General features: G+C 51.2%; 2 protein-coding genes across 8 annotated transcripts in view; both read left to right on the top strand.

Annotated features, from left to right (window-relative positions):
* Positions 1–19,030, top strand: part of ZNF592 (zinc finger protein 592) — a 31,298-nt gene extending 12,268 nt beyond the window's left edge. For 5 of the 6 annotated variants that reach the window (XM_044450509.1, XM_044450513.1, XM_044450508.1 and 2 more), the window contains 7 exons: positions 7,990–8,168; positions 10,117–10,293; positions 10,965–11,124; positions 11,838–12,101; positions 12,848–12,960; positions 15,606–15,756; positions 16,808–19,030. In XM_044450509.1, coding sequence (XP_044306444.1) covers positions 7,990–8,168; positions 10,117–10,293; positions 10,965–11,124; positions 11,838–12,101; positions 12,848–12,960; positions 15,606–15,756; positions 16,808–17,323 — 1,560 coding nt within the window. In that variant the 3' untranslated portion in view covers positions 17,324–19,030. The remainder of the gene's footprint in view (positions 1–7,989; positions 8,169–10,116; positions 10,294–10,964; positions 11,125–11,837; positions 12,102–12,847; positions 12,961–15,605; positions 15,757–16,807) is intronic. The other variant, XM_044450510.1, reaches the window with a different exon arrangement.
* A 1,381-nt stretch (positions 19,031–20,411) lies between these two features.
* On the top strand, positions 20,412–25,372 carry SEC11A (SEC11 homolog A, signal peptidase complex subunit). 2 transcript variants are annotated; one of them, XM_044450611.1, is made up of 6 exons: positions 20,412–20,519; positions 21,349–21,458; positions 22,175–22,324; positions 22,814–22,933; positions 23,654–23,711; positions 25,060–25,372. In XM_044450611.1, the coding sequence occupies exons 1-6, from the start codon at positions 20,469–20,471 to the stop codon at positions 25,099–25,101; spliced, it is 531 nt and encodes a 176-aa protein (XP_044306546.1). In that variant the 5' UTR covers positions 20,412–20,468; the 3' UTR covers positions 25,102–25,372. The 2 variants fall into 2 exon arrangements, with proteins under 2 accessions (XP_044306546.1, XP_044306545.1); XM_044450610.1 differs by lacking the exon at positions 25,060–25,372 and adding an exon at positions 24,338–24,615.
* Positions 25,373–26,327: the final 955 nt, after the last annotated feature.

A 26,327-nucleotide genomic window follows, 5' to 3' on the forward strand; every position in this document is an offset into this window, starting at 1 on the left:
GCCACACATTGAAGCTGGAGACCTGCCACAGCCGTGGGGCACGATATCAAGCGCACTTTTCGTCTTGCTTGCCTTGACGCTGCCCCCTCTTTTCCTGCTGTCAGTCAGGCAGTCTCGTAGTTGCTGAAATTCACGAAAGGATCTTTGTAGGAACATCGGGGCGCCTTGCAATGAGTTCACCTGGCTTGGTGCTCGTATTATAGGATGTTTCAACAGCCATCTTTTTGTTGTGGTTGCAGCAAGCCTTTCTTTGCAGATCGATACATCTACAAAGGAAAAAGAGATGAAATGAACATTTCAACAGAAATCTGTCTGCCAAAGTAATTCACCCCACCCCATCCTCTGCAATGTTTTGTTTAGGTTAGTAACCTCATGAAGCATTAGTGGGCTAATAAATAATAACTGCCCACCTATTTTAGCTCCCTTATTTCATTGTATAAGCTGCTTGTTTTGAAAGAATTTGGTATAAATTTGAATTAAAGCCAGTAAACCCAGTCACTTGCTTCAGTGCAGCTGCGTCTGCAACAGGATTTGCGATTAGAAGGTTCTCTTCTCTCTTGCAAGTCAGCTGACTTGCTAGAAGGTGTGCTGTGCTCAGTCTTAAGGACCAAAACAGCTGTGCACCACAACTGTGGAAAAGGCGGCGTGGAGTTCCAGGTGCTCTGCGGCATACTTATCGAAAGGAGCGAGTTTATTTTCTTAAGGTCCCTAGCATTGCTGGTGCATCTGCTGGATGATGCAGTGCTGCCTCGTCAGTATCGGGGACCATTGGCTCGGTTGCTCGAGATGCCTGGAAACGGTTCTCTGCTCCCAGTTCTGCTGTGTTTTGGCTCAGGGGCTTGTTTTGCAATTGCAGTTTCTGTTCTGTGTAACTTTTAAAAGAGGCTCTTACATTGTTTGTCCTCAAATTTGCTTGTTACATTTTTCTCCACCTTTGGGAGATAAATAGCAAAAGCTGAATGCTTAGCCAAGTTTGTAAACAAGAACGGTACCAGTTGTTACCAGCCACACTGTACATCTGGAAAGGCCGTCTCTGGGCCACTTTTGCAGGCTCAGCTTTTCTACAGCAGTGAAGTTTCTGCTGGTGCTTTCAGTCTTTTACTTGTAGTACAGGGGTAATTTGCAGTACCTGTTGTTTACTTTATTTAGATAGGTTTATATACTGCCTGTGCATATAATGCAACAATGAAATATAATGAAATCATCACTGTTTGGCAGTAAAACCCATTAGGTTGCACTGCAGGGAAAACTTGCAGGAAGAGTCGGATGTTAAGCAGGCTATGGAAACGGAAGAAGTCGGCAAAGGACCCTCAGGTCCCATCGTGCCATAGGCCCTTCTCATCTCTCGGTTCCACAGCGAAGCAGCAAAAGCCCTCTCAGGACCACCAGCGTTACCTGCCGGAGGAGTCCCCGCAGGAGTCCCGATGGCAGCATCAGAAGCTGCTTCCAGGGTCAGAAGCAGTATGCCTGTGTCCATCCGTTGGAGGGGGACCTGGGCGGAAGGCGGCTGCGGCTGCTGCTGCCTTCAGGCCCCGCTCTTGGGCTCCCGTGGACAGTTGGTTGGCCACTGTGTGAATGGGGGGCTGACCTCGTTGGCCCTCCATCTGACCCTGCGCGGCTCTTCTTACTTAGTACACAGGACATCTTTAGGCTTCATAGGCCTCAGAGCAAACCATCCTTGTGGGTCTCCCACCCATTATACTTAAAAGCCACTGCCTTGCGTACGCTGACCTTCCACGCAATCAGTGAAATGTGGAGAGTAGCGCTGAGGCCTCCAGCTGAAGGCAAAGTATTTTGAAGTCACCTCTGTGCTTCTGCTCGTGTGCATGTGCGCTTGGCCGGCCCCTCCCTCCCTCCCTCCCTCTCACATACACACACACACACACTTTGTTCTTCAGATTCTCCATACATTGGAACTGAACATCCCCATGAAAGAAGCCCTGTCATGGGAACAGATCAGTTCTGGCTCCCCACTCGACTCGCTGCCTGTGTGTTGCACTGAGGTTTTCTCCGTCGTCATCTTAATATTTGGTTGTGTTAGTGAGGGTGCTTAGATATATTTATAATCACTTCATTCCCTCCCTTGATGGGAGGGAATTGGGAGCATTGGGAAAGAGTTCATCTGGACAGTGCTGGCTTGCGGCAGTCGGCAGAGTGACTAGCATGAAGCGGTTAAATCAGTCAACAGGTAGTTGCTGCTGCACACGGGTGCGACAGCTGCGGCACCCTCGCAACTCTGAAAGGGGCCTGCCTGCTCTGCCCCTGGCCCTCCGGGACACCCCCTCTTGTGGCTGCTGTGTCACTAATGCCTCACCCAAGAAGCCGCCAATATCATAATGTGCCACTTTGGACTCTTAAAAACACACTCGCACACGCACACAACGCTTCCTTTGCTATTTATGGATTGGCTGCTTGCCAGCCGATGAAGTGAGATCAGAAAGGGTCAGAAATGGCCAGACCTCCTCTGATCGTGCTTTTTAATATGCCTGTGAACTATTTCTCTTGTGGGCAGAAGGAACACGCCTAGTTATTTAGCCACGGTTAAGAGAGAGAGCGCTATTCGCAGGCTTGTGCCTGTTCTCCATGTGTCTGGCACAAATCTCCTCTCCTCTCCCCTCCCTGAGAGCTTTAATCATAGTTAAGGCTTCTGCTGGCACCAGCTTTAAATGTTGTTAATGTTTGCTGTACTTTACTGTTAACCAGGATTTGAAACTGGTTTCAAAAGCTTAGCCAACAGAATCTAATTATACTCTGACTGCGGATATAACTCCTGAACAGAGAGCGGAGGGGTGGGGAAGCTGTGCTGGCTCTGGGGAGCCGCAGGCGAAGAGCCGAGCGGTGTTCTTCAGTCCAGGAACCGGGAGCATCCTGTGTGTGGCAGCACTGAAGTGCTGGAAGGCACTTGGGGGGTGGAGCCCTGCTGCAGTGCCCCCCTCCAGGTCGGGCCAAGAGGACGCCCTGCCTGCAACGGGGAACCCGCTGCTGGGCAGGCGGACGTCTGACCTGGCCTCACGCGTCTGCCTCTGTGCCGCTTTGGAGGGAGGAGGAGGCGCTCGGGTGCTGCGTCCCAGCCACTCCTTTTTCTGAGCATTTCATTTCAGCAAACATTTTGGGGAAATCGTTCTGGTCGGAGGCAAAACTAGTGGCTTTAATCAGTTTCCTGTTCAGGACAGTTTGGCTGTGCTGCTTGTGAGGCTGCAGAGATGTTCCCCTGCATTTCTAGGGGCCTAAGGAGGGTTTTAGAAAACGAGTGAACTTGTATGTCAGGCTAGCAGGTGTTTTGTTTTGTTTTGCTTTGTTTTAAACTTATGTCGATGAACCAGCAGACCACACACATAAATAAAGCTTTGAACATAGCTTACAGTTACGAGTGTGGCTTTAGTGGCGTTAGTTGACTTCAAGAGCGGTCTGGCCTACAGAAGTGCATAACTACGGCCACGGTGATGATTCGTGGCTTGCAACGAGAATGTTGACCAAGCGGTACCTGCTGAGGCCGATTTAAGTGTAGCTGCCCAGTGGTCGGTGCCAAGGTGCCAACTTTTACATGCGCTGCCTTTGTATTATGTTTAAGGAGAGATCTGCCATCATTCCGTACAACTGCACTTCTTGGGATGGCTGAATATGAGAGAGGATCCACCCTGAAAGTGAGACACTGAGCAGAGCTGGTGTGTTTGGCAGCTGTTTCCTACGTCCTGCTTGGAGAGTTAAGTTAGTGCAGATGCTGAGAGAAACCTAACCCGGATCCTTGTCCAAGCAAATTCCCACAGCACAGGACAGCACTCATACTTTCTTTGATTAGGCTATGAGGAAGGGGAAGAGCTTTGCAGAAATTATTAAATTTGAATAAAGTGTGCGTGCAGGGAGGCGTCACTGAGCTCTGAGCTATCGGGAGTGTAAATCTTCTAAAAGCAGGAATAGTGAAAATCCAGTTGTACTTCACGTGGCTGTGCTGAAATTATTTACGGCACTCAAGGAAGGCTTCAGTCATACCTGTGGATCCTTCTGAACAGAATCTCTGAGCCGACGGAGTTGCCTGTGTGGGTGTGTCTGTGTGCATTTCTGGAAGCCACCTTCTTACGGACTTGGTCATGAGTCTGGAGACTTTTCCTCGCCACTGTTGCCAAGTAGCATAAGTAAGGGGAGCCACGTGGAAGAGTTGTCCCCGCTGGAGCTTGGCTGGGAGCTGTCAGTTCCCTCCTGCTACTCAACGCACCTGTAGTGAGCAAAGAAACAGGAGACAAGTGATGCTAGTTCTGGATGGACCACATATAATGCTGTCTTGTATGACACATGCGGGTGTGTTTATCTTGTCATGCAGACACAATTACGGGAAGCATCATTCCACCACAGTGTACATTATGTGGCAAAACAAAATTACGTTCTTAGTGTTTGCGTATAAGAGAACTGCTTGGATAATGCATGCCCGTGTTCCTATGCACCTCTGTGGGAGAGGTGCGTGGAAACACCACTTCTCTCTGAAGGAGCCCTTCTGACTGGCAGCAGCTCTTCAGGGTTTCAGGCAGGGGTTCTTTTACTCCTAACTGGTGATGCTGGAGATTGAACCCGAGACTTTCTGCCCGTAAGGCGTGAGAGCTTTGCCACCGAACTGCTGGCCCCTTGTCATCTGGCATGCACAGAGTATTTGAAGAGAGGCAGGGAAATGTCAGAGAGCATTTGGTGCAATGAGTCCCTGGCTTTAGTCAAAACAAAGAAAGCTCTTACAGCATTTCTGCAATAACGAGGAAGCTCAAGAACTTTTGGTTTATCCAGGAGGGTTGCCAGTGAGTAATGCTCCCACACGTCGTTCTGGAGACTGTCTCACCGCTAGATGGTTCTTTAAGGAAAAGAATGCAGCTCGAATCTTACTCTGTCTTTCTCACCGGCAAAGGGTTTAGCTAAATTATGAAAAAAACAACAGTGTAACCGAACTTTCAGCAGTTTCCCAGATCTGACTGGCAAACAGAAGGGCATTCAGAATATTGCACGGTGCTAAAAACTTTCAAGCAAAGACTTTAGAGAACACAAATCGAGGACAATTTCAAAATCCAGTCTGGCAGGCTGAGGGAGGCTGGGCTAACCCAGGTCTATCTGTGAAATTCCCCCTGCACTGGGGAGCCTCTGCATGGTCCCCACCCTTTCTTGTTCTCCCCCTTCACTGCCTCCCCGGATTTATCGTCTGATGAAGAACACGCCCGCTTTCACTTGGCCCTAATAAAGGCATTGCCTTGCTGTCAGTTTTGGATTATCGCTTTTCCTAGTGGACCAGCGTGGTGGCCGAGGCACGTTGTGGGTCAAATAAAGGGAGCAGGGGAATTTTCATCCTTTGCAGTTTCTGAAGACGTGTATCAGCCCAGCGTCTTTGCTGCCATGGGACCATGCTAGGATCCCAGCATACTTGACCCACAGGCCATAGCACAGTGTTAGCGGCATGAGCCTGTTAAACACAAACTGACACGCTGTTGCGTTTGTCCTGCAAATCAAGAAAAGAGGTAAAAGATCGTGGCATGTGAGGAGAGAAGGGATTCTTGGGTTAGAGGAGCCGGGTAGTGTTGTGCTGTAGTTTGACTTCACGTCTTGGTGAGCACACTGGCATTTTCAGTTTCAAAAATGATTCTGAACAGCCTGAAAATGTATTATTCACCAAAATGTTAACATGCAAATTTTGATTACCCGAGAGATTAATTTTTGGCTGTACAGATAAGAATGCAATTTCAATAGAAAGCACTAATCCCGATATCTACGAGATGACAGAATGCCTTTTAGTTTTGCTGCAGTTATATCCTGGTTTCTAATCTTAAATAAACTAAAATCAATTATTGATTAAATGGCAAACTACTGCAATGAGATGTCTTCCGGGGTGAGATAGGCAAAGTTAAAGATTATGGATGTGAGTCTGTTTATTCAAGCAGTGTTATAGGAGGAGAGGCTGCATACGCAGAACATTTGCTGGAGGAAGGGAAGCTTCCCTCTAGGCATTTGAGGATTCATCCAACCCTGGCTGCTGAACTTGCACGATGGTTTCGTTTTAAACACAAGCCTCCAAGTGCAAAGTACGGTTCTGCTTAATTCCCCCTTACAGGATTCCTGTTTCCCCTTTCAGAAGCTCTGGAGACCATTTTAATTCACTGGGTAAAAAACTCTGGGCCAGCCACAGACCCTCGGCCCAGCTTACCCTTGGGGTTATTGATCTGAGGATAAGACTGAGAGGAGGAGGAGAATTATGTAAGCCAGCTTGAGTTCCTTGGAAAGGAAAAAGATGGGGAATAAATATAATGAATGAGTAAAATAATTCAGCATCATTCTAAGCATCCTTCAACTGTTCTCCTTTTATGCCTTCGAACAGACAAGTCAAGACCTGGATCAGTGCATAGTAAACCATAAATTTTGATGATCAATAGAAGACAAGTTTATCAACAATAGTTTGCCATGATAGCTAAATAGATCTGGATTAATAGGCAACATGTCACCAAATACCTTTTGCTGGAGATCAAGCAGCAAGGAAGAGCTATTGTCTTCATACCTGGATATCAGTAAATACATACAGTCTATTTTTTAAATGCTCAGAAACACTTGAAATTTTTAAAATGTTTGAGTATCACCACTGCATTCTCTCAAGGCAAGCAGTATTGTACTGGCATTCTACTGCTTGCTCTTTGTTAAGCAATATGCACGTTTTTTTCCTTCTAATATTTGTGAACTGCGTTATAGACTGGCCCATTAACAATACCAAGAGATGGTTTTGCAGCTACACGAACAAGCCCGGCTGCTTCACGTTTCCTGTGTTCGGGCAACACGATGCCTTTCCTAGTCAGAGGCACATTTCATCCAGACTGGTTTGTGTCTGCCTTGAAAATCGGGATTCAGTCCTGATTTCTAGTGGCCTGACTTTGCTGTGACCTGCAGAGGTAGGAAAGACAACCTTCAGGCACCGGTTGGTCTTGGGGTGGAAGAAGAAGTGGGATACTGCATAGAGCTGCCTTGTAAGTGGAGGAGCTGCCCTTGCGTCTGTGCTGTTTGATGTTTCTAAGGCTGCAGCTAAGGAGGGCAAGGGACAGAGAGCGGAAGGCGCTCGTATTGTCTCAGCAGCCTGTCAACAGAGGGAGCCCAGTGGGTTTGCTGCTTTGAGAAGGGGTGAGTTATGCTTCATCCTATGGGAAGTTCCTTCCTCTGCAGCCCCGTGAGGGAAGATGGAGAGCCCTGTCTTGAAGGGGCTAGCTTTGGGTCCCACCACGCTGTCCTGGGCACACAGTCCTTGTAAGGTGAAGAAGATCACCCCTTAAGAGGCCAGGGAGAGCCCCACGAGAGATGCTCAGTCAGTCTGCACTGCTGGCCCTGGCACACTCCTGATGTGAATGGGGGTGGAGATGCTTTCTAGATGCAAAATAAAAGAGGGGCTGGACGGGAGCTTCTGTCGTGTCCCCCTTCAAGAGTAATGCCACCGTTTTGTTCCTGCCCAAGGGCGAGCTGATCCTCTCTCGCCACCCACAGTTCTGAGTCGGGTGCTTTGATAGCGACTGCCATGTGGGTGCCAAGAGTGTCACTGTGTTTGGCTTTTGGGCACCATGAGCTGTGTCACCGGCAGTGGTGAACATCTCCGGTAAAGATCTCAGGAGGCACGGAAATCTCTTGCCCAGATATCAGAACTCATAGCGTCAGATCGGCTTGGAACAAAGAGCATCACCTGTCCCAGCTTCTTCCTCGGCCGTCTTTCTAGTAGTAAGAGAGAGTTTTTCTAGCAAGAACTGGCTGCTTAGCACTGATACAATGCAAGCGGAGTCTGGGCGCTGGGCAGAACCCAAAAGTGACATGGAGCACGTGGGAATCCATAGCAGACAAGACTGGAGCAAAGGGAGCATACAGGAGGGAGAAAGAGCAGGAGGTATTTTGACAGCAGGAAGTGCAGAAAAGATGCGGGCTGAATGGTGGGCGAGATGCGCGGAAGAGCTGGCGAGATGGGGGCTAACCGTGTCTGCTGCCTTCTCCCCGTAGACGTGCCAGGTGTGCCAGATGCTGCTGCCTAACAGATGCAGTTACTGCGCTCATCAGCGGATCCACGCGCACAAATCCCCGTATTGCTGCCCAGAGTGCGGCGCTATTTGCCGGTCAGCCTATTTCCAAACCCACGTCAAAGAGAATTGCCTGCATTACTCACGCAAAGTTGGCTACAGGTTTGTACTCAGTACGGGGAACGGGAGATGCGTCGTGACATTTCATGCGTGCTCAGAGGGCAGCGGAGCGGAGGTGTAGGGGATGAGATCCAGATCTTTCGTTATTGAGTTATTCTTCTGCAGCGACTTTGCCATAGGCTTATTTGTGACCAGGCAAACGATGATTTTAAAATGTCAAACGCCAATAAGGTACATTGGTGTTGTTTTTCCCCACTGCTCTGCCTTCAGGAAGACCATGTTTTATAGGCACTTTGGACATAGCATAAAAGACTTGAAGTTTCCAAAGTGGAAAGGAAGTAGGTTAAGACGGGCAGTCATCGCAAATCTTTAGATGGGTTCCCACAACCCCTCTTAAAGGATATATCGCTAGGTGATGATGATGGACCGATTCTGAAATGACTGTCTTCCTTCACAAAGTAATACCCAGTGAGGCCAACCAGACTGGTCCCAGAACTGGTATTTCTGTGGCTTAACTTAAGAGAGAGAAAAGTGAAAACCGACTCTCTGAAGAACAGCTGAAAGCAAAAGTAATGTAAATTCTTTTCTCATAGTTGATTGACTAGTTCAAGAGTAGGAAATGCGTGGTCCACATGCAACTTCAGCTGTGCCCCATTGGGCCTCCCCATTGTACTTCAGCTGCAGCTGCAAATCTGGCCCTCAAATTTGCGAACAAATTCATAGTCTCAAGGAACTGAGCTTCTCTTTTTCTGGCTCAGAACTCAGCTAGAATAGGAGAGGCAAGATGACTTTGTTTGAGCGAGCTCCTTATTTGGCCCATGATGCCACAGAATAGCTGAAGAGGGGAAGCAACTGAGTCCTGAGGCTCAGGCTGAGAATAGTTGGTTGCTCTTTTAATGTAAATGGGCAAAAATGCATTTAACTAATCTCGGATCCATTGTTGACCCTAGAAGCACTTTTGGGGTAGAATTACCGATTTCTTGAGTCGTTTTAAAATTGCTTTTGCTATTGCTTTCCTAAAGTGAAAATCTGCTAAAATGGATTTGGGCAGTGTTCATTCTATTCCCCCAGAAAGAGAACCTAAACAATGGTTATACTCTCAGGTTTAGAAGCACCATAATTATTCACCAGGTGAATTATTTTTAAGAATGCATGCATGATGCCATATTTTCTCTTTGTTCGTTTTTTGTAAATCCGAGCAGAGATAAGTTGGTGGAAGAGGAACCAGTGACTGGACTTGTTATTCGTAATATCAAGTCCAGACTAGCTGGAGGCGGTTGGGAACGGCAGCAAGCAAAGCAGGGGAGGGAAAACAGGCCGGTGCTTCGTGCTCGGGCCTCGCGGTCTCGTGTTGCCTGCTGTGGCTGCCAGCTGCTCTCCGAGGCCTCAAGCGCAAAAACGCTTCTCCTGCCTCCGCTGCAGATGACCCTCGACGCCGAAGGAGCTGTGCATGAATCGGGAAGGGAGAGAGTGGCGATCCCTTAGGTCCCGCCCCCGCCTTCCCGGCAGATGCTTGTCTCCCTCCCCTGTCCAGCGTCTTTATGCATCACCATTTTTCCTGATTGCTTGATTGGTGATGCACTTGCTTGATTTAAGGCCCCCCGCCCGGGCACCCCTTCCCAGTGTAGCACAGCTCCAGACCAGTAACTTTTCACCTGAGCTGCTTAAGAGCTGCTGGCCCCCCGGAGTTACTGTGTCGGACCGGATCTGGTTTTCCCATTGCCTGTCAGCAGGGGTGGCAGTATCTCAGCATCAGAGCTCTGGTCCGTGCTGCTTTCTCACACTGAGCAGATCAGCGCAACGCACACACGTCGCTCCATATGCAGCCCCCACGGCTGGGCTTGCTTGCTGCTCCTCTAGGCCTTTAGCAAAGAACCAGGGAGTCGCACCCGCACCAGGCCCCCTCCCAGTGTCTCTGTGGAGGTCTCGGATACGTGCGAGAGAGCAGCACAGCTGCAGGGCTCGCTCAGTGCTTCCTCGTGCTTTCCAGGTGCACTCACTGTGGGGTTGTCTTCATGTCACAAGCTATGCTGAAAGTGCACATCCATGAGAAACACTGTGAAGTCTTCCACAAGTGTTCATTCTGTCCTATGGCCTTCAAGTCTGCAGACAGCACCACGGCTCACATCACTAGCCAGCACCCTTCGGAGCCTCACAAGACATCTCAGTAAGTAGCTGTCGAGGTGAATAACCGTCATACTTCTGCTGTTTCCCTTCCTTTCCCGGTGTGTCTTCTACACCGGCTTCCCTGCCCAGGTCCCCATGTTTGCAGCAGCCTCTGCGCCCTTTCTCAGTATGGGGAAAAATAATGACGTTTCTATATTGACGCCTGTCTTGTAAAAAAATTCGTAATAAGAACTGCACAGTTAGGAACAGGCTAGAAGAGCCGGAGAGCGGTCGTCACTGGTGCCTTCCACCTGTGCCCCCGACTGTGCCGCGTTGCCCTACTTGGCACCCTCACAAACCTTTTGCAGTTCCTTATATGCTAGCAGGGTGGTGACGGAAGCATCAGGCAGCGCTTTGGGCCAGAGGGTAAATATTTTAGAATCAAATTAGAACTCTTTGGATATTTCCAAGAGGAGGTGCCCTTTACTTGAACCATCTCTGCAAAGCCACAGTTGCTTTACGACTGAGTGAGTCTCATGGCATACTTTGAAAATGCTCGCCGCTCCTGCCCCATCCCGCGCCTCAGAGGCATGTTTTGCCTGTCTGTGCTGGCAGGCTGCTGCTCAGCGGCACTGATTCCCCAGGCACTCTGTGGTGGAGGTGGCTTTCCTTCTTGTGTGTGTTTTGAACGTGTAAAACCTCATTGTCAGAAGGATGCTTAACTTGTTCCAGGGTGATCTACAAATGCTCTTGTGAGACGGTTTTTAACAAGAAGAGGCTTCTGCAGGAGCACTTCCAGCAAAATGCCAACAGGCTGATGGTGGGAGTGTTCAAGTGTCCGCATTGTCAGCTGGTGTATATGCAGAAACTGCAGTTAATGCAGCACGTCAAGGTTAGTGACCGAGGACCGTTCCCTGCCCACACAGGGCCACCCCCGCCTTCCACAGTTCAGACTTGCACGCATGGGCCACGCTGGGTGCTTTGCTGGTGCCCACCGTCGATGGATATCCTCACAAGCAGCCTTAAGCATGGGAAACGCTCTTCCCAGGAATGTCTCGCTCTAGGAGGGCAGTGGTGAAAATGGCCAGCTAGGCCCGGGAGTGACCATAGTATGCATGAATATGCCCACTGCAGTGGCTGCAGGTCCATTGCCCGGCCCAGTTAAGAGTGCTGGCTTTGACTTGCAAAGCCTTTCGTAGCTCAGAAGCCGGGGGCTGCAGAGGACGGGCTGCAGAGGACAGCCTGCCTCCACGTGTACCTAATTGTGCGTCTCCGAAGGGTTCAGCCTCTCCCAACTGAGATGGCGTGGGTTTCCTTTCGAGGAGGCCCTTGCCAGCGGTGGCTGTCCAAGCTCTGCAGCTCTCCGGAGAACCTGATCTGATGCTTCCTTGATTGTCTTCTTGGTGCTGCGCAAAATGGTTTTCTCCTGAGTCCCCACTGTATAAAACAAAAGCAGGCAGCTGGGCAGTGGAAAAATGAACTTCCTTCAGAGTAATTCCCAGCTGTTGTAAAGAAAGTCTGGGCAATGTCTCTTCAATCTGTTGTTTGACCTGGAATGTGCTCGCTCTGATAGCTGACACTCGGTTGTTTGGCTTTCTTTCTCAGAGCGTCCATGGGGTCCCTGAAAATCCCGAGGATCTCACTAGCACCCGACAAAAGGCGGAGGCAGCGACTAGCAGCAGTGTTCCCCCCACATCGAAGGAGTTGTCAGTAATTAATGGTACTTCCCAGAGCTCTTTGTCCACAAAAGACATGAGCCCAGAGTCGAAGCCCAGGCCCAAACCCTGCACCTGGACTTGTCGGGAGTGTTCCCAGTGGATCCCTGACCGAGAAACGTATGTGTCCCACATGAAGAAAAGCCATGGAAAGGTGAGAGCCTGCGTGGAACTCGGGAGCTGCTTCTTCCCGTCCCCCACAAACTTCCTTGAGCGTGCTAGCCGTCCTGCAGCAGCGCAAAGGCACGGGCGGGACAGGCTCCTCTCCAGCCAGCTGCAGCCGTGAGGGAGCCTGTGAGAGAACCAGAGAAACACGCATGACAGTATCGTTCTGCCTTTTTCTTGCAATATGGTTCAGCTTTGTAAGCCCATCGTGTTTGGAATCTGAGAGATTACAAATGCACAAGCTGTCTGGATTCCTTTCCCAACTGCCTCATATGGAGGATTGGTAGTGTTCCCATTGTACAGATGGGGAACAGTGAGGCTGTTTGACTGTGTGGCAAGCAGGTGAGCTAATGGTTGAGGAGGGCTCCATTTGAGGTGAAGCAGACATCTTTGCAGTCTTCCTGTCTTACCTCCCAAGGGGAGCACCAAAACGGTATTATTTCAAGAGGAGTCGGGTCGCGTGTCCGCCCCCGGGAAATCCACACCCGAAAGCCACAATTAGCTGAGACTTTTAGTTGTGTTTGTGCCACATTTCCAAAGGTGTGCCTGATCCACCTGAGACTTGCGGCAGGTAAACTGAAAGAGCATCTTTTTCACATTGGCAGTACCTGAACCCGCATTGTGTGGACCCATTCCTGCTAGCACTCCCTGGGTGGCTCTGGTGTGGAAAAGAAAATGAAATCCAGAGGCAGTTTGCTGTTGCTGTCAGAGTGAATGCTCCTGTTTCTTTCTCAGAATGTAAAAAGGTTCCCCTGCCGGCAGTGCGAGCGGTCTTTCAATGCCTCCAATAGCCTGCGCAAACATACTCGCAACAATCACGACACAGCAAAGAAAGTTTACACCTGCTGGTGAGTGCGCGTCTCTAAAAACGGGTTGTGGCTCTTCCGAGCTGCACAGCGCCATGCAGCGGTCAGCTCTGCTCCTGCCTGTTCTGTGACAGCGATTAGTGCGAGGGATCACGTGCTAGGATGGATCTTCTGGTTCCCCAGCTAAATTCCACAATAGGTGGGATGTGGCATGGCAGGCATTCATAGTGGAAGCACAAGGCTGAAGCTACGCAACTGGACACCGGCTGGTTCAGTGTCTGCAGACTTCGTTCAGAGGCTGGGGGGAACGTCCGCGTGGTTCCGAGTCTGATTTCCAAGCCCCTTTTCAGGGGATCGGTGCAGACCTCTGGCGGACGTGCTCTGTCCCTTCCCAGCAGCCTGCTAGAGAAGGAGGAAGTGGGGGGAGTGCAAAGGTAGGAAGAGGAAAAATCTATCCAGACTCCCTGCAAGGTGGGCAGGAGCTGGATAACTGGCACGCAGCCCCCAGCAAGAGGTCAGGAGGAGCCGAATGAGCAGTTGCTCGTCCACAGGATCTCTGGGCAGGCATCCCAGGGACTCACGGTCCCTGGCCCCTCCCCGCTGCCCCATGAAAGCCCAACCCCCTCCAGCTCCCCATGAGACCGGCCCCGAGCCTGAGGCGACGAAAGTCAGCACTGACTGAACCAGAGGGGGCTGCACCAAACATGGGGTCCTTCTAGAAAGTTTATTTCAAGCTTCCAGTTTAACGGGCTTCCTCTGCTCTTGGAAGGAAATCTTTATTGGCCACAGCACAAAGGTCTGCAAGCGGTGATTCTCGAGATGGGGAGATGTTAAGGCCTGTCTCCCGTGATTGGAACTCTGTTTCCAAGAATGTTGGATACGCTTCTAAGAAGCAACTGGCCTATGAGAGAAGAAATGTTTTAGTAGTCTTTAAAAGCAGTGACAGGCTCCCTAGAGCCTGCGGTGGCGGCTTTGGTCTTGCGGCTTCATCCACACTTCCGTGGCTCTTCCTTTCCTATGCCCTGTTAGGTTGTGCGCAGCCATGCGCAGATTCAGCAGGGCATTTTCTGAAAGCACGCGCATCGCAGCCGGGGCACCCTCGTAGTCTTTTGCCCAGGGCTGGACTGAGGACAAGCCCCCCACCCACACACACACACACACACCCCTTGCTTGAGGCCAAGTGGCATTTCTGTGGCACTGATGAGCCAGGCCTGGTCAGTCATGAACGTCTCCCTCCCGCAACACCTGCCGTAGGCCTGATCCTGCGGCGCCGATTGGCTAGTCCTTGTGTTAATCAGGAAGCCACCCTCTCATCATGCAAAAGCTGGTTTCAGTGCACAAGATAAACATGGATAGAAATGTGTTTTGTTTTGTTTTTTGAAGTGCCAGACAAGCCTGCAATTGTATAGCCATGCCCAGGCTCTCGGAACAGAAAGAAAAACAATTTGAAAAGCCCATTTGAAACAATGGGGTTCTTCCCTGCCGTGTGTGGATAGAATTATAATATGCAAGTCAGAGGGGTCTTACAATTGTTATTCACTGTCCAGAAAATAGTTAAATTGATTACTGTGGAGCAGTCTTCAAAGACTTGGCTATTTGAGCAAGAATGGGATCTTAAATAGTCACATGGGTTGTTGTTTTAAAGTAAAGAAAAAAGAATTCTCATCTCCTCTTTTTAGAGAAAGTTCAGACTTCAGCTAAAGAGGCAGACTAATTCTGAGGAAAATGCGGTTTTCATTCTTGCACGTAGTCAGCATAAGGCAGATGGTGATTCAGTGTTAAAAGTTTTTAACTCCTACACTTTACGGGCTCCTGAATTCCTGAATTATTTGGTAACAAACCTGACGTTGCAATTCACATGAGAGCCCAGGCAAATCAGCTCCTCTCCCTGTGATTATCCACATGGCTTGCAGCAAAGGTTCAGACCATAAATGAACAGTGTATGGTGTGAATATTTAAGTCATGATTTCTCTCTTCATATTGTATCAGCTGTTTGATAGACAAAAATATATCTGAAATTCTTCTTTCAAATGCAGTGTTTTATAGGCTATCTTAATTTGTTTTCTTTGCTTCACAGTGGGTTTTTGCATTTTTAAAAAATTATTATTATTACATTACATTTCTGTGTTGCCCAGAGCCAAAGCTCTCGGGACACTTCTCGACATTTAGTCTCCCATCCAGGTTTCAACCAGGCCCAGCCCTGCTTAGCTTCCAAGATCAGGCATTTCAGGCTATGTGCTCCACATGGTAAATTACGAGTTAATAGATATTTATTTTCATTTGTAACTGTGCCACATTGGTATTGAAGGTGACTTGTTTATTTTAAAGGATAGTGTCTTTTCTAATAAATAAAAGAATTCCTATAATACGTAAAACACAAAATATAGCCTTTATTAATAATAGAGAGGTTGAAATGCTGTATTCAAGGCACAGTGAATCGAAATGGTGGTTTAGTAATACTCTGCTGGCATTTACATACAGATAATACTACACCGCAGTAGCATGTGGCATTTTCCAAAGTTGCTTGGGCACAGAGGCAGGTCCCTTCCCCAAGGAACTGACAGATAGAACCTCTTAGTGGGGAAGGTCACAGGAAGAGCCCAGAGAAAGGAAGGGGTGGTAACAGAGGGCGAGGGTGGAGCTCCGGCTGCCGTTCAGATTTTCCTCTCGCTTTGTGTACTTTTTAGGTACTGCACAGATGACGTCCAGACCTTTCCTCAGCCTTCCATGCTGGAGAGTCACATCAGCCTCATGCACGGCATCAAAAACCCCGACCTATCCCAAATACCCAAAGCCAAAGCACCAGCAGAGGACTCGGCAAAAGTAATGCGCGGCGCTGTACGTCGCACGGGGAGGGCGGGTGGTGGGTGGCTGGCCACCCCGTCCAGGCACTGTCCTCGCGTCGCATGTGGAACTCTCCTCCTGCTTTGCTTTCCCAGAAGGGCTAGACTGCTCTGCAGGCATGCACACAAAGCTGCCTCTCTTGAGCCCTGGAGGAGTTGCCGGGCCGCCTACTAAACGACGTGTTCCTTGTTTTGTAGTAAAAGTTCCGTTTGCAGGTCCCCTGTGCATACGGCCGCTGTAAATTAACTCTGCTCGCGTAATCCCTTATTTACGTGCAGCAAGGCCTATAATCAGAATGAGGACTTGAGGCTCGAAGCTCCATCCCAGCCCCTTTGGAATAGCCTTGTAATTTGAACACGCCTGTTGTTTGAGAGGTGATTCCACTTGGCAGTTGCCAGTATGAGTTTCCTAATTAAATCCTAGGCTCAGGCACAAGAGAGCGCTGAAGAGGCCCAGGTAATTTTGCCAGCAGAGTCAAAAAAGTTATTTTGCCCCCAACGTAGCCCTGCTCAAAATAAATCCTACAGTTCCCGGCACGACTGGTTGGGGATTGCTGGGAATTGTGGGATTTTCCCTGCCTGCGCAAGAGTCGATGGGAAATTGAGCACCCTTTCCTAGCAGCTTGCAGTGTTCTTCTGACAAAGTATCTGAGGCAGTGAGTTTACTAGACATGTAGCCATTTCCGGGATGCTGCCTTTTTTTTTTTTACTATGGGCATGGATCCGATTTGGGGAGGGAAATACAGGTCAGTTCAGAGGAAGATCTCTATGCAAGTTGCAGTGCAGTCCAGTTTTTATGCACTTAGACCTTCCGGTGATGTGATTGAACAGACGTAGGGACAAGTTGGTAAACCAAACCAGCAAGGGAAACGGTTCCTTCATCTCTGATCTCTGGAGAGATACGGGGAGGGAACCCTAGATGTTTGGCCGAGTACCCCTGCACTATGGGGTTCTCTCTTTGTGGGAACGGTGCTACCGTGGCCGACTGCTAGAGCAAGCGCTTACACTGCCGATCGGCACAGTGAGGTAATGTGTTTGCTTCACAGGCAAAATCTCCAAAGAGGGTCTCTGCAGGGGGCTTGGACCAGAGGGAAGCCACCACGTCGGGCTGTGAAGATCCACCAGCAAAAAGACTGAAGGCAGTGCGCTGGAAGTGTGCGAAGTGTGGGTTTGAGACTGCCACCGAGACTGAATTCCTGGAACACATACCTCGGCACAAAACAGACAGTTCCACTTACCAGTGCCTGCTCTGTGGCTTGTGTTACACGTCTCACATCTCTCTGACTAGGCACCTCTTCATTGTTCATAAAGTAAAAGACCCAGAGGAGGAAGAGGAGGAGGAGGAAGAGGAGGAACAGGAAGAGACAGAACAGGAGGGTAGAAAAGAGGGTCTAGAAATGGAGGCAAGCGAGAATGGACTTGTAGAGCCTGATAGCGAGACGAACATTGTGGCAAAGGAAGGAGACATTTCAAAGAGCAAAGACTCTGAGGCCGACCCCGTGTCCTGCAGCACGGAGAAGGCCAACGCGCAGAACAAACACGCGAAGTCTCCCGATGCTTAAGAGGGCATCTTCCTCCCCGAGGTGTCACTCAGCGTGGGGCGGGCAGGGGGCGTGTTCCCAGACATGCTGTCGGCGTCACGGAACGGGCGCCGCATTCCTTTCGCTTTGCCTGGCAAGGGGAAGCCAAGCAAACGGCCACCGTACCTGCAGCACTGAGTCTGTAGCAGGTGCGAGGGGGGGAAGCGAATGTCGGACGAGCGTGTCCAGCCGCACCATGCCTGAGCCTTCAGGGTAAGGAGCACTTTCTTGCACCCCCTTCCCCTCCCCCCCATCCTTCCAGAACAGGAGTGCTCGCGTGCCACTGGAGACCCCCCGCAGCCAGCCCCCTCCCCTCCCCTCCCCATTACAAAATGAGTATTGCTTCTGTGTTACGTTCACTGTTCCTTGTCCAAGGCCACCAAGTATTCCACTTGGACTGCACACGCCTGGGTGATCGCTTCTCCCTCTTCAGACACGAATCCCCCCGGGCTCCCCCACCCTCATGCCACGCAACCCTCCCCTCTTCAGACACTCCGTGGAGTCATTCACATGATTTTCCAAGCTAGCGCTCTCTAGAGGAGACCCTTCCCATACCAGAAAAAGTCTGGGGGAGGGGGTTGCGTTTGAAACTGCGGCATACACATCAGTTCCACGCTCCCGTAGCACGTGCACATAATTCTGGTGCCAGCCCTCCACACAGCTCCCCTCAGCAAGCCCACTCCTGCCAGAAAGCGCTGGGCCTTGGTGCGGGCCAAGCGCTCGCTCACCTGCGTGTGTAACTGGCACGCACCTGCCCTGGGAGGGTGCCCTCCCTTCTCCACTGCAGACAGGCCGTCTTAAACATGGGCACGGGTGCCTGTCCTAAGGAAGAAGAGTCAGGTGGGGCGCGGACTCCTGCGTCCCACCGCGGGCCCAGGCAGGCCTTGTGCCCCAGCCAGCGGCTCAGGTCCTCCCGCTCGCGTGCTCAGCACATCGTTCTGCCTGTGTCGGGTCTCTCTCTCGCTCCCTCAGCTGCAGCAGAGCCGCCTGGAAGGCCCCTCGTCAAGAAATGCACCAGAGCAGCCGCAGCAGCATCCCGCTCTGGACGCAGCCCCCTCGGCCGGCTCCTCCTCGTCCTGCGCCAGCACAGAGCATTCCGGCATGTAAGAGTGGTCAGTGCAGGAGCGGTTCACTCCGAGGAAGTCGCCACGCTGCCCCTTCGAGGGCTCCTGCTGCCCAGATAGCACATGTCCCCCCCGCCCCTGCCCCCCTGTGACTCAGTTGGCTCAACGGACTCTGGGGACTTCCTTCCACCCCCCCATTGACTCGGTCCCCCCCCACACACACATGTGCACACACACCATCTGTGCTGTTTCTTTCTTGTGTGCTTTTTTCTCATGCTTCAAGTAATATTTACTTTTTATACGGTTTTTATGTTTTGAGTCAGAACCCTGCTCATTGTTTACTATAAATAATTTAAAAAGAAAAAAACTATTTATCTTATTGCATTTGAATTGCTCACTTTCTCGTCTGAACGTGTTTTGATAAAACCCTTTGTATTTTTTGATACTGTGTACATTTTAGTCTAGGGAATGTTTTACAAGGTAGCCTAGCTATAGTAACAATAGCAGAGGGTGGGGTGGAGGGTGTCCCTCCCAAGCCATCACATATCTATTTAATCTGCAGCGGCATTTGTGCCTTGCTATAATGTTTACTTCAAAGTATTTCAAATAAAACCATCTAACAGTGCGTGGCTGCTGGGCTCCGTTCTCGAATACCGTGCTTCTCCCGAATGTGAGATGGAAGTCTCCCTAAGGAAGCAGCTGTCCTTTTCTGGCCCAATTTGGCCCTGGTTTGGGACGTGGTTGGGTTCCCAGGCAACTCCTCTTGCTCTCGTAAGGATGTAATTCACAATTTGCACGTGGAGGAGACCCTTACTGAAGCCCAGTATGCCCTCAATTCCTTTATATTCTCGCCCCTTCATTGTGCATTTTTATTTCTGAGGCCCTTTCATCAGGAGCTTGGAAAAAACGTTCCCCTTGCTCTCCTTCCTTCCTTCTGCTCATTTCTAATTCTCTTGCAGCACAATCATACACGTCTTACTCAGAAGTAATTCTCACTGATTTCAACAGGACCTATAAGCATCCAAAGGACTCCCTAAGAAGCACCCATATGGTTCCTGGGGACACTTTTTTTGCTTCCCTTTGTTTTATTTAAAGATGCTTGCTGCAGCACAGCTCAAGAAGGAACTCCGATCTATCCAGTAGCAGAAGGAATCAGGATATGCCAGGCACTTGCTTCTTTTGCACAAGAGTTCCCCTTTTGCCCTGGTTTTCTTTTCCCCTTTCAGCTTTCTAACAGCTTGGTCTTGTGTGTTTCCAGAAGTCCCGCTCTTGAATAAAAGGATTTCCTCCTGCCTTAAGTAACCCACAGTCGGTAAATTTCCTTCCGCAGAGGCTTGCCCAGCTTATGTGTAAACAGACATGCCGAGGCTTGGCATTTTCGATGCTGCCCCCGAGTGCGGGTGGTGAGCCCTGCTCAATTCTGAGTAGGCCTGCACAGGCGGCTCCTTCTCTTGGGGGTAGGCGGGAGTCTCCAGGCTGCTTCGGAATAGGGGTCGCCTATTAAAAAGGCAGGTATTTGAACTGCCAAGCTGGGAGGCTCTTCTTGCGCCCGCTCCTTCTCGGAGAGTTCCGCTCTGCTCGCCCCTCTGCATTGCACTGTAGTTTGGGCTGCTAACCAACGGAAGATTTCTTAATGGATTGATCACATTCGTTTTGTTCGCTTCCCGACCAGCCCTGCAGGCTCGAGGCACCTTGCAGAGTGGCTTGATCTAGTCCCGACCGTGACATGCCCTGGGTGGCTTTGGGCCTCGCCAACCTCGCAGGGTTGTTGCGGCGTTAAAATGCCACCAAGGGTCACATGGGCGCCCGGCAAAAGACACACAGACAGACAAAGGGGACTTCCAGGCAAAGCGAGAATGCGATCGCGACACACGCTGCAGGGCGGCGCGGTGAGAGACGACGCCGCCGCCCTCCCGCCAACGCAGGCTCCGGAGGACTCGGGGCGGGGCAGCGCTCTATGGTCTCCGCGGAGGGGCCGGAAGCGGCGGAGAGGCCGGAAGCGGAAGCGCCGACCTCCTGGTCCTCCGGTGCCGGCCCTTTCGCGCCCCCTCCCCTTCCCCGGGATGTTTTCGCTGGATTTCTTGGACGATGTCCGGCGGATGAATAAGCGGCAGGTGCGCCGCACGGGCCGGGGCCGCGGGCCGAGCGCGGGGGGGAGCGCCGTGCAGCCGCGGGCGCAGCGGGGGCTCTTCGCCGCGCCCCCTCCGGGCCTCTGGCCTCCGGGGCCGCGAGGGGGGAGGAAAGCGGGGGCGCAGAGAAGGCTGGGGGTTTCGTCCACGGCGCTTGCAGGGCTGCGTGTGGGGCGGGCGGGCGGGCGCCCCGTGAGAGCTGGCCGGCGGGAGATTAAGGCCACGCGAGACGGACGCCGCGCGCGTTATGTAGAGGGCAGTCCTGTGCAATGAAACCCGGAGACGAAGCGAGTCGGGAGGGGCCTCCCGGGCCGCCTAGTCTGATCCCGGCTCCGCTCATGTAATCCCCAACGTGTGGTTGCCCGGTCTTTCCTGGAGAGAAACACAGAAAGAAAGATTGCGGAGACAGAAAAGAGTCCTATGTAGCCATGGCTGGCTGGGGCATGGTAGACACCGTAGGTCTTTTTCTTCTTCTTAAGTACGTGGGATTGTGTCCTTAAGGAACGGCTTTATTCTTTGTAAGGCTTAATATCCTACCTGTCTTTGTGCTGTGTCTCCCTACTGGGGTGAGAAAAATCATGAATGTGACGTGCAAGAGAGGCTGTGGTTCAGGAACAGAGCACCTGACCTGCATGTTGAAGACCGCTTGTTCAGTCCCTGGCCTTCCCAGGGGGAAGAATTCTGCCTGAAACACTGGAGAGCTGTGGGGGACATTTGTGTCTTGGGGAAAGCTCTGCATGTGTGTCTTGGACGAGAGGGCTGGTCGCGTTCGGGGTGATCTCTCCCTTCATCTCTGTCCTTCACTCCCTCCCAGCTGTATTACCAGGTGCTGAACTTTGGGATGATCGTTTCCTCAGCGCTGATGATCTGGAAGGGGCTGATGGTGGCAACAGGGAGTGAGAGTCCCATTGTGGTCGTGCTGAGGTAAAACTCTGCTGGGACTCTTTGCATACAACCAAGCGGCAGTGTGAGGTTTTCACGGGGGAGAAGCAGCTCAAATAGCCTGGAATGGCTCTTAAGGTCCAGAGCAACTGCTGGACGGGGCTTCTGCCCACCTGGCACGAAGCAGTTTTTAGCGCTGGCTTGATCAAAGGGCACATGAAGCCGAGGAGAAGCTTCTCTGGCACACGGGCCTTGACACACCTGACACTATGCTCCATGCACATCTCTTGCCAGAACCTGAGCTGGGGAAGCCAGAAGGCTTTCTGTCTCTCTGCTTGTTTCTTCCTCGCTCGAATCTCAAGTGTGCCCACTCACTGCAGGCGTAACGCAAATATGCAGCCCTGAAAGTTCATTCACCCGGCACCAGATCAGCCATTCTGAAATTTCAAAGGCTGAGGATTTCGCATCACTTCTAAAATGCCAGTAATGGGTTAACAAGCCAGCCGGAGTTGAGGAGGTTGTTGATGAAGAGAGTCTCAGAAACAGCTCTGCGTGTGACAAATTACAGTCCTGGAAGTACATGACAGTTAATTCTTTGGATACGTATGATGAGTCTAGTAATGCCGTCTGGTGCAGCGCAGACAGTACTTCTTTTCGTATCAGCTGCTTAGTCCTTGAAAACCTGCCTGGTTGGTACCATCTCCAGGCAAAGGTGCCTGCTCTGAGCGTTCTTGTTCACTGACCTCTTTGTCTTCCAGTGGCAGCATGGAGCCGGCATTTCACAGAGGAGACCTCCTGTTCTTAACCAATCGCATTGAAGAGCCAATCAGAGTGGGTGAAATCGTGGTCTTTAGGATAGAAGGAAGAGAAATTCCAATCGTGCATCGAGTTTTGAAAATTCATGAAAAGTATGTTTCAGATCTTGGACAGCAAAGCTTGCAAAAGTCTGTTAAGTTGGCTTATGCCGGGGTCTTTTTGCAGACACATCTGTGCTGCTGAGTTCTTGCCCTTGTTCCCAGAAAGGTATCTGTGTAGTAACCAAAGGACCTTTCTTTTTGATGGAGCCCATCTTTGGTGTGTATCGTTCCTCCCACAGCCCCTGAGTACCTCCTTGTCCTTTAAACCAGCAATCCACCGGATGCAGCAGGCGGTTCCGGTGGGCTGAGTGTAGGAGCCACGGTGAGCACGCCCTGTTCTGCGGAACCGCTCCTGGCCTCCTTCCCCACGGAAGTTTGCTTTTCGGGACAGGCGTGCTCGGTTGTCTTGCTGACCTTTGCCCTGTTCTGCAGCCCTGCAGTGCAACTGCATCCTTTTCTGCGGGGGGCGGGGGTGCGTACCTTCTGCCTTGGTCATCTTCTAGCAGCTGACCTGACTCTGCCTTTGCTCTCCTCTGGTAGGCAAAATGGCGACATCAAGTTTTTGACGAAGGGCGATAATAATGCTGTCGACGACAGAGGCTTGTACAAGCAAGGGCAGCACTGGCTGGAGAAGAAGGATGTTGTGGGAAGAGCGAGAGGGTAGGTGACGAAGGGCCAGCAGGGGGCGCTGTGTGGCAAGTGTCCTTGAACCCGTGGACCCATCAGTTGTTTCTTGTGGTGGACCGTGGAAAAATGTTGGGGGCTATAATGCTTCAGTCCCTTACCATTGGCCAGGTTGGCTGGGACTGATGGGGACTGTGGTCTAAATATGAGCAGGGCCCCAGCTTGGCTGCTGCTGCAGAAGGCATACCTTACACTGAGCCAGACCTTGGGTCCATCCGCTCAGCGGGCCTGAAGGAGGACTCCTGGCACGGTCCGCTGGCCTGGGATCATTCTCACTTCTCCCCCGCAGCAGAATAAGACCTGCTTTGATTTTGGACAAAGGTGGCCAACGGAAGTGTCTTACTTTAGACTGTAGGCAAGGAAATGTCCCTTTTTAAACTGTTCCCCTTGATAGAGTGCACCCTGCAAGGAGAAAACCAGCATGGCAGGGAGAAGGGCTGGACTGGAAGCTTTCTGCCTGATGTGCTGAGCTTTGATTTGTAAGGACTGTTCTTAAGTGGGGAGGGCAGACTGCAAGAATTTTAATCCCAGTTGCCGCTTGGAATGGTACCTTCTTGGGGTTCTGCCACCTTGTTCTCTTGGCTGCCTAATTCAGGGTGAGGTCTCGCTCTGTCAGGCAGATGGGGCCTGTTTCGCAGAGCCCGCAGCCAGCCCAGGGCTGGTGTCTCAAACAGATGACTTTGTTTTCCATTTTAGATTTGTGCCATACATTGGAATAGTGACCATCCTAATGAACGATTACCCCAAATTCAAGGTATGACCAGTTCACCCGATCGCTTGGAGCCAGAGCCTTGACTTGGGGTGGCTTTTGCATGGAGGGTGGGGGTGGGGGGGCTGGTGTGCTCCTCTCTGCTGTTCTTTACCGCAGTGCCCAACCTGGGCAGCTGATGCTCTTTTAAGGTGCTGCACCATTCAAATCGGTTTGGTTAGAGGACATACAGCAACTTTCCCCAAAGACTGGGTGAGCCGGGAACAGCCAGCTCTCTCAGGTCCCCATCATATAACCCGCTGCCTTCAGTCCAAACCTAAAGGTGCTGCAATGCGGGGCATCGCTACTGAACGTTCCTGAGGCGGAGGGAGGCGCCAGGGGCTGTGGCATTCATGCCTTTGGTGTTAAAATCGGGCGGATTTCCGCAGCCAGGTGCCCCTTTTCCTGTTGCCCTAGCTCTGCCAAAGAATCAGCTGGCTTATGCCAGCGCATCGTCAGTGCTCACAGGCACACGCCTGGATCCTTGCTTTGATTTTGGGCTTCTGCGGAAACGCCAGGTTTGTCTTGGAAGCCACTCCCCACGATGCAAGGCACAGTTGTGCATTTCTGTGCCTTCTCTAAGTGGGCCCGACGGCTGGAATACTCACGTGTGTGTTTTCCCCTCCCGACAGTACACAGTCCTCTTTCTGCTGGGCTTGTTCGTGCTCGTCCATCGAGAGTAGGCCTGCCGCCAGGAAGGCCGGCTGGAGATGCCGGTGGCCCAGAGCAGACAGTGGGGTGTTATCTGTGTACATTTCACTGCTTCTTAACCGAGTTGGGTTTGGCTTTTGGTTTTATTTTCTACTACTGCTGTGTACCAGGAAAGTGGATCCCAGTATTTTGAACGGTTTGTCACATTTTCGCATTTTTGTACGTCGGTGAATTTTTATATTAAAAGTTTTGAGCCAAAGCCCTCTTGCCTGTCTTAAATCTGGGAGTTCTCCTTTTCCCCTTCTGTGATTACATTTAGCTCCACGTCCCTCTTCTCCAACCTAGCACCTTCCAGATGTGGTGGGACCACAACTCTCAGCATCCCCAGCCAGGGTACAGTGCCCCAGCCTGGGCTGGCTGAGAATGATGGGGGAGCGGGGGAGCTCTGCTCGACCAAAGTGAACCCGCTTGGCAAAGTGCTCTGCTTCTCAGCTTAAGGGCCTCCGAAGTGGCAGGAAGTCTGAGGCAGAGGTATGTATCCAAATACAGATAGAAGCATCGTTACTATAGAAATCCTGACTTCCAATTCCAGTTGTAAAGCTTTATGCTCGCCACTGCTTCTGAGGCTTCCCTTGGAAACAGCAGGGAACAGTGTCAAGTCTTGCATTTGGCTTTTACTATTACTGCCTGGTTTATTTCACAGAGCGTAAGCTCCTTTCCTGAACTGAAGGCCTGCAGTGTCTAAGGAAAATCAGATCAGAGAACTCTGCATGGCCAACCAAGAACAGGTATCCTGGTCTCTCTGAAAGTGAGGCAAAAGACAACAGAAACTATATGCGACCCCTTCTGGAAGGAATCTTCTCTGCTGGAAGCAACAGAATGAAGTCAGCAAATCCAAAGGTGGTAGCACACACCACTTCAGATGAGGGGTGGCATTTTTAACACTTTCTCCTAGTGTAAAAACCCCTGCAGATAAAAAACAAGCACACAAAGGAATTGTGGGAATTCTAGCTCAGCTCTTGTACTTCTCTGTGCGATTCCTGTTCACAGGGAAATGCTTCCGTTCTTAAAAATGTCTGTCCAGCTCATCTGAGGTGGAACGATCCATTCTGTACCGATTCGTCGTCCCCCGAATCTGGGCACTCAAGTGCAGCTTCTCAGATAAGGCCCTCTATTCTGGGTGGAGATGAAAACGGACTAAGCAATGCTTTGTGGTCCCTGTGTGAGAAGGGAATGATGTGGCTCCATGGCAGAGCACGTGGTTGGCATGAAGGAAGTTCCTAGACGCCTCCGGTGAAAAAGGGTCAGGTTGCCGGGGTGAGGGCACATTGTTCTGCCTGAGAACAATAGGCGACAAAGACTGGATTGGGGTGAGCAAGCTATTGGCCCCGAGGGGCGCGTGCTCCCTGCTCGCCCACGTCTGTCACTGCTGTGGCTTTATGGACGGGGTGACTCACTTTGGCTGCTCTCCATGGAGAGCAGAGAATGCGCGCTCATTATTCGCCTGATCGCTGCCCCAGGTGCGTCACACTTTCTGAGCAGGTCACCAGGTTGTGCGTTCGCTTTAGCACAATCGCCTCCCCACAGCAGCAACCGCAGGGGTCTCTTGGAAGTCGCCAGCACGGCTGCTTCTCGCGTGCCCATCGCAAGCTGCCAGGCGAATGCTCCCGCCCCTTGCCGAGCGGCCCGCAGCAGGAGGACCTTCTGGAGAACTTCGAAGCCGAAAGCCAGTGTGACGGCGTCGCTGTAGCAGTCCCCCGCGATCTGGTGCCCCCACCACGGCCTGGCTAGCTGAGGATGATAGGAGTAGTAGTATCGCAGTGAGAATGGGCAGGGCTGATCCCTACTCAGCCAGGAAGCTCAGCCAGAGGATCTCGGTCTCACAGGGCCCTGCGGTTGCCGTGGCTGTGAGCAGCGGGGGCACGTGAGCGGCCCTCTGACACGATTGCCTTGTCTTTCCAGTTCTGTCCC

Source organism: Varanus komodoensis, unplaced genomic scaffold, assembly GCF_004798865.1.
Source record: "Varanus komodoensis strain SLA01 unplaced genomic scaffold, ASM479886v1 scaffold67, whole genome shotgun sequence".
In the NCBI taxonomy this organism is placed as follows: domain Eukaryota; kingdom Metazoa; phylum Chordata; class Lepidosauria; order Squamata; family Varanidae; genus Varanus; species Varanus komodoensis.